Consider the following 7,703-nt stretch of genomic DNA (forward strand, 5'->3'; position numbering starts at 1 on the left):
AGGGGTGCCCGATTGGGTACAACTTTTCATTGATGCATGCATGGTGCACAAGACCAAGAGCTCGGGGGGGAGCATAAATTGTGGAGGGGTAATCACATTCTTTGTTAAACACTTTGAGGGTGACATCAAAGAATCCCAAGACATCTTCAAGACCAAAGGTTTTCCCTTGTACAATGATGCCGTCCTTCAGGAATGCAAGATGTTTAAGAAGGTGAGGCAAACCCCACTTCAAGGGTATTGGTTGGTCCGGATAAACAAAAATACTTGAGGCTCCCTCGGCCTAACAACTCTCCTTTGCCAAGCGGCAACTTTGGTAGGAATTTTTTTTTTGCCATGGATTTATCGGGCTTTGACTCCGAAGAGGAAGAAGAGGAGGCACCGAGTGCACCCCCTCCCGTGGACACCCCCATGTACGAAGCGGGGGGAGCTCTAGTGACCCGGTTGCTACTTGGCAACAAAGTATGTTCAATTATTTCAACGAAACCCGGGGGACTTTGGAAACTATTAGTGGAAGGGTGGAGAGCTCCCACACTTGGCAACAACAATATGGGCCAAGGTTGGAGAGTTTGGAGCAATTCAAGAATGCTTTTGATAAGTATAAGAGGTTGGGAGATGAGGCTGAGTTGGCTCAAATGAGGATGCTTGAGGGGATAGCCAAACGACAAGAGGAATCCTTTACTTGGCAACAACTTACTTGGCAACAACAACAAGCCAAGCAAATGGAGGAAAATCAAGCTATGTGGAAGGCTCAAAACGAGTGGAGGGAGCAAGTGAGTCATCAATTTGGGGTGCAAAATGAAAGGCATCACCAATACATTGAAGACTCTTACCATGATGCCCAAGCATAAGAAGACTCCTTCGGCCTCATCCGCGGCCTCTTTGGCATGACCCTCCATCACAATGAACCTCAATACCAACCAACCATTAATGAGGCACAAGTTGATGAAGCCTATGAGAGAGCGAAAAGAGTAAGAGAAGCAAGAGAGCGGAGGAGGAGAAATCAAGGGACATATGAGCAAGGTGAAGGCTCGGGTCCCTTCAACAACTAATTTGGAGAAGGTGATGGTACTCCTCCACATTGAGGACAATGTGTGATCTAAGTGTGGAGGAGTGAGATGAATTGTAAAATATGTAAATTTCTTGGATTTTAATGCAATTGAAAAAAAAAAAAAAAAAAAAAAAATGAGAAAACTGAAAATCCCGGCTAGGTGAAAACCCACAAGGGTGGGCGCCTAGGCAAAAGCGGGGAGGTGGCCGAGGACGGAATGAAAACCCGAAAGGGCATTCCGGGCAAAATGAAGAAATGAGTTACGAGCCACCATGAGAGGTAAGGTAAAGTTAAGGTGAAAACTCGAAAGGGCACCTTAAGCAAAATGAGGGATTTTCAACAAAAAAATTGGAAAATTGGAAAATGTAACACCAAAAAGATGGAGGGATAAGAAGGGAGTGATAAGGAGGGTCTTGGAAGGAGGCTAGCTTTAGGACTTAATTTGTTTTTTATCACAAAAATTGGTTTCAAATTGGTGGATTTTTGATTTGGCTACTTGAGTTGTTGATGTTTTAAGGAGTTTGGCCAACCAAGTAGCACAATCTTCATTGTATGGAGTGATAAGGGGGTGTCATAAGTGGTGATGATGAGTGTGATTTATAGGACGACTTTGATGGGTCACTTTGCTATTACCTTGGGATAAGGCAAGAGTGGTCATTTCTACTACTTTGGTGATATAAGAAGGGAGGATGTGCGTGATGAGTCGGAGTTGGAGTTGTGTCGTGTCTTGTGTGAGGGATGATATAAGGAGGGTGAGTGAGAGAAGAGTTTGTGTCAAATTTGAGTCTAGATTTTCTTTTAATCGGTGGATTGTTTAAGAGGGAGACATAAGAAGATCGTAGTGAGGGAAGAGCGGTCATTTACACCTACACTAACCTATGGACTTGTGCAATTGCTTGTTTCGGTTTTTGCTCGTGACGAGCAAAAGTCTAAGTGTGGGGGTATTTGATAGTGTCATAAAGAGTCGAGTCAAGTGAGTGTTCTTAGCACCACTCATGTGTTTAATAAGGGTCTTTAAGTATGTTTATGATAATAAGTGATTCTCTATTGTCGGGGCTATGATCGTGGTGTATTTGGACTTGCTCGGGATTGACAAAGTGAACAAGATCATGTCACAGTAGTCTGCCACGGCAGTCTGCCATTCAGCCGGCAGTCTGCCGGTGTGCTGGACTCGAATTTGTTGCTCTGCTTTTTGGCGTAAATCAAGGCCATTCCGTGCTTACCCTAAGATTTCGTGCAGCACTATATATACCCCAAATATTTGAGAACAAAAGGGATTATGCTTTGCTTTGAATCTTGTAATAATTAGACCTTAATCATTTCCATTTTCATTGTAATCTTTCCACAAAACTTGGGTTGTAAGACAATTATGGAAGGCTAATCTTCCATTACTTCAGTGTAATTTCATGGAACTTTGGTATTGTAAGATTCTCTAATCTCTCTTAATTTATCTAATATCCTTTCCTTGTGCTTAATTCCTTATGTTGAATGATGTTTATGTTTGGGTTGGCCATCCATGCTTATTGTTATTCAACTATTGCAAATTCTAGAGAAATGGTTTAATTTATCTAGAATTGTTTGGAGCAAACTTGTTGTATGTTGATTTGGTTTAAAGGATTCATATAATAAGTAGGAAAGTTTATGGCTTTTTCTCATTTGTATGGTTTAATCTTATGAGGGATTGATCCTAGCTTCATCTTTTCGTTAAAATCTTAATGCTTATGCTTAGTCTCTTTTCATGGTTTAATGACTTGTTGTCTAAGTTTGAAGAGTATATGTAGATGGTTTAATTTACATGTATGAACATCTTGAGATAGTAGTATTGGGTAGATAATTTTGAGAGAGTAAAAAGAGTCGAGTTTTACTAATTGTTCGTTACTAAGAGGAAGTTACACCAAGTTCTCTTTAATATTGAATTTTCTTGCACACCAGTGTTTGTTACAGTGTCTTGTTAGAAAAGATTGCAACTTTCTTTTATACTCATGTTACCAATCAACTCAAACCCCCTTTTTGGTCTATGTTCACCTATTGTTTGTCATTGTTAATAACCATTGTGTGTTTATAAAGTTGATTAGCGAGTCTTAATTAGTAGTAGAGTCTTAACTAAGTATTCAATAGTTTACAATTCAAGTCTTTAGTTTAAAAGTCCTTCTCTTGGGATCGACCCTTGCACTATATTGCTTTATCAATTAGAGTAATCTAGAGTATAGTTTGGCTTATAAATTATTAATTTGGTAGTTAATTCTAGTATTACGACACCTAGTAATTCAACTTATCAGTTAACAAAGTCCTTCGTAAAAAGAATCAGAACAAATCACAATCTGGCGCAAATTTTGATCAGCACAAACACTTCCAACAAGTGATTAAAGGCTTAGGTGTTGTTTGGTTGCAATAAGGGAAGATAAATTCACATGAACTTCAATTTCACATGAAATGGAAATTCATGTGAACTGGCCAAAAAGGTGTTTGGTTGGCATATGGGCATTAAATTCACGAGGGAATTTACACTTTCCATGATTTTGGCAATCAAACAAGTGCAAAAAATCGCAGGAATTTGAAGGGGTAACTAAACAAGTCCTTCGGGTGTGTTTGGTATATCAAAGGGAAAGAATCAAGAAGGGGATAGAAGGGGAAAGGAAAGGATTACTCCAAATTCCCATCATTGACTCCCATCATTGACTGGTTACTCTAGGGGGAGGGGGGGTGCGGATGATATTGTGTTGATTGATGAGACGAAAGAGGGGTTGGGAGAAAGTTGGAATTGTGGAGGCATACTTTGGAGACTCGTGGGTTTAGGCTAAGCAGGAGTAAGACCGTGTCCTTGGGGTGTCACTTCAGTAACGTACGTGGCAGGGTCGGGGAGTATTATTTTCGATGGAAATGTTGTTGAGGGGTCAAATTTCTTTAAATATCTAAGATCCATTATTCAAAAAGATGGGGAGTTAGACGGAGATGTGGCTCATAGAATTAAAGAGGGATGGTTGAAAATACTTGAAATGGAAAAGTGCTACAGGGTTTTTATGCAATAAAGATATGCCCCAAGGATTAAAGGGAAAATTTTATCGCACGGAGATTAGGCATGCCTTACTTTACGACATCGAGTGTTGGGCCGTGAAACATTGTCACATTCAAAAGATGAGTGTAGCGGAGATGCGTATGTTGAGGTGGATGTGCGGTCATACAAGGAAAGATCGATTAAGGAATGACGTGATTAGGGAAAAGATGAAAGTGGCGCCAATAGAGGACAAGATGATGGAAAACCGATTAAGATGGTTTGGCTATGTGAAGGATACCTATGGACGCAACAGTTAGGAGGTTGGAGACTTGGAGAACAGAAAAGATTGCTAGGAGTAGAGGGAGACCAAAACAGACATGGCTGAGAGTGTGATACAACATGATATGAGATTTCTCGGGCTTGATGAGGGAATACTGACGGAGAGGGCACAATGGAGGGCAATGATACATGTGGATTTTTAGTATTTGACATTATTTGATATATTTAATGTTTTTTTTTAATTTTTAAAATTTATTTGTTCTTTTCGGATTTATTACACCTTTTTACCAACAACTTTTTTATATATTAATACTTGGTTCACTTTTAAGATATTCCGGACCCTTATGTTTTACTTCGTTTTTCAAAATCGTTTTTGATGGGGCATATTCTGCACCGCTGACCAAGTCAACACACTGAGCAAGGTCAAAGATATCCACAGCAATTCAACGACTTAGATCGCCTAGCCGATCGACCCATCGGCCCGCTTATCGTGGTCTCGGCATGGCAACCCCGCCGGGGGCACATGTCCGCGTACTCACATCCAAGACCCTCTGCCGGCCTGCCGTAGGTTCATCGGCCGAGGGTAGAACGGTCTTTCCACCTAATAAGCCACTTGGCCACTTGGCCACTACGTGCCAAAAGGTGAAAGCCTATAAATACTCCTCAACCTTCATTGAGGAAAGGATCCCACAACTTAACCTAAAATACACTATTCATCTGGTAATATCTCCCTTATCTCTCTACAATATACTCCTAGCCAATTAGTATACAACTTATACCTCTAAGCTCACTGACTTGGGCGTCGGAGTGGGTACGCTTGGCACAAAGCCAAGCCCTCAGTTCGTTCATTGTTGCAGGAAAGGCCGAGAGAGGCGATAGGAGCGAGGAGGGTTCAACCCAAGACATCATTCTACAAGCCACGGGTGGTAACAATACTTGCTCTGGAATTACACCCGGAACAGTTTTAATCTTTATTTTCGATTTAAATTCTAAGTTTTTATAAAAGAAATCTGGACTTTGATTTTAAAACCTATAAGTTTACTTGGCTTTTGTATTATGTTTAACCCCTTTTTTTTTCACTTTTTTTTTTCTATTTTTTCGCATTTTTAAGGTGTGCACCATGGACGGTTCTAAAGGATGATTCATGTCAGTCGACCCCAAATCATTTTGGGATTAAGGCTCTGATGTTGTTGTTGTTGTTGTCAAGTTACTCTAGGGAAAGGAATACATTAACCACCCTCACTACACCACCATCAACCATACCAACCATCACCACGTGCTGAGAGGATTGCCGGCATATCGCCGGTCTGCTGCTGATTGTAAGGCGGTGGGAGTGATAGTGGTTGGTTGGTGGTGGTGGGGATTGATAGTGGGGGATAGAAGTGGTGGATGTTTGTAGTTAGGGAAAGGGGAACGGGTTACCCTTAGGGTGGAGGGAAAGAAGGTAGAGGGGTTTTGGGGTAAGGGAAGGGAGAAGGGAACGGGAAAATGGGGTAAACAAACATCAACAAAGGGAATGATTGTTTTTCATTCCGTTACCCTTTCTTATAGACCGATTACCAAAGAGCCCCATTATTGCCTTATACATCATGTCGTTGAGAAGCACCTAACCTGAGGTTTATCACAGACAGTACCATTGACAGTCACCTTTCTTTGAAATATGAGCTCCTCACTGCTTCTCCGTGATGCCACTATGAAAGGAAACAATGAAACATAATTGTGAAAATAAGATACGCGGCTTGACTTACAAGCAATATGCAAAAGCAAATAATCATATAAAACTGTGTAATAACTAATGACAGGCTTCTGATACGTGATAAGTGAAAATCAATCCCCTGAAGCAGAAAGGTGAGGTAGTTCACAGGAAAACTAAACTCATATTCCAGAATTTGAAAATCTGTGCAAGCCCGTAGCTGATCAAGGAAATCGTCGACAGAGTAATATGGAGTATATTTTATTTATACATTATCGTTATTAAAAGCTTAAAAATTCAGTAAATAAGCTAGTAAGAACGAGAAGTTGAGACTTTGAGAACTTAAGCCTGGATGAGAGATCGAAAGATAAGTAGAAGATTAGAAAATGTACATCAAGTGTTGTTTCACCAACAAGATCATTAGGTCGTCTCGCAGATGTCGAGTTTGACTTATAGATTCTGAATATTCATAATCCCATCGCTCAAGGAAATCATCTACAGAGAAATAACCGCAATTCTTGGAACATGTGATCTGTTTTTGCCATTCTACTCTCGAGTACTTACCACACCATTGTCATTAGATTGACAGTAATGTCACCCTTTTCTTCTCCTACACTTCCTTTCCTATCAACCCTTTCTTATCAGTAACTCTCACTCACAAAAATGTGTCAGATACTCAGTTTTACTTTCGTTTGAGATTTGCATTCAATCAAAGTCCCCTCTCCCCTCATTCTCTAGGTTTTCTAACAGAATGCAAAACCCTACTTTTTGTTGCTAAATTGCTGTACAATTGCCAAATTTGACTTATATATTAATCAATAACAAGCACATAATCAGAATGCAGCTGCAAATGAAAGACTATTTAAATAATACTGTAATTGAGACGGTAGCAGTAATAAATAGGAAAGAAGTAATACCGCCAGCAGCGGCGAGAACCTTAGCGAGGCGCTGAGGAGGCTCGCGAAAGCGCTCGTTATAAAACCTACGAGCGGCTTTAGAGTACCTTGGCTCTTCCGTCGTCGTAGTCGTTGTTGCCGCTTTCTTCTTCTTCTCAACAGCCACAGCATTCCAAGGCGCATCCTTATCGGCACGTGTTTGTCGTGAACGCGTCGGCGGCAACGCGTGGGGGGAGAGTTTGTCGTCGGAGCGGCGGGAGAGTGGGGTCCATGTGACAGGGTGGTTGGGGGAGAAGGAGGGTGAATCACGGTGGTTGTGGTGGTCGAGAGTGGTGAGGGAAGAGCGAAAGCGAGGGGAGAGAGCGCGGAAGGAGGTGCGGTGGAGAGAGAGGAAAGAGAGTTTAGTAAGAGTGGTTGCGATTGTAGTGGTGGTTGCGGTGAGGGATGCCATTCCTGGAATTTCGCTGTGACTACGCGGGGATTTTTGTGTTTTGGATAGGACGGAAAATTACGGGGTACGTACCACTTTGTGATTCTCGCTTACTAAATTATAGGTAGGGATGACAATGGAATTCAGATTCTGTGATTCAGATTCTATGGATCGGATATGGATCGCAATATTTTAGATTCAATGGATAAGGATATAGATATGGATTGTATGATCGAGATCCAGATTCTGCCCCTTAGATTCATTTTTATTTCATTTTCTTAAACAATAAGTTAAGTTAAAAAAATAATAAAACTACATTTTCTGTTTAACATTTTTCGGAAACAATAACTTTTTAGTGTTAT

The 7,703-nt window shown here is 40.9% G+C and overlaps 1 protein-coding gene across 1 annotated transcript in view; it reads right to left on the minus strand.

Annotated features, from left to right (window-relative positions):
• Positions 1 to 7,443, minus strand: part of LOC141623378 (putative ribosomal large subunit pseudouridine synthase SVR1, chloroplastic) — a 31,920-nt gene extending 24,477 nt beyond the window's left edge. Inside the window, exons 1-2 of the mRNA XM_074439491.1 lie at positions 6,933 to 7,443; positions 5,934 to 6,013 (exon numbers count right to left, since the gene is read on the minus strand). Coding sequence (XP_074295592.1) covers positions 5,934 to 6,013; positions 6,933 to 7,362 — 510 coding nt within the window. The 5' untranslated portion in view covers positions 7,363 to 7,443. The remainder of the gene's footprint in view (positions 1 to 5,933; positions 6,014 to 6,932) is intronic.
• Positions 7,444 to 7,703: the final 260 nt, after the last annotated feature.

The sequence above is a fragment of the Silene latifolia genome, chromosome X (assembly GCF_048544455.1).
Source record: "Silene latifolia isolate original U9 population chromosome X, ASM4854445v1, whole genome shotgun sequence".
Lineage (NCBI taxonomy): Eukaryota > Viridiplantae > Streptophyta > Magnoliopsida > Caryophyllales > Caryophyllaceae > Silene > Silene latifolia.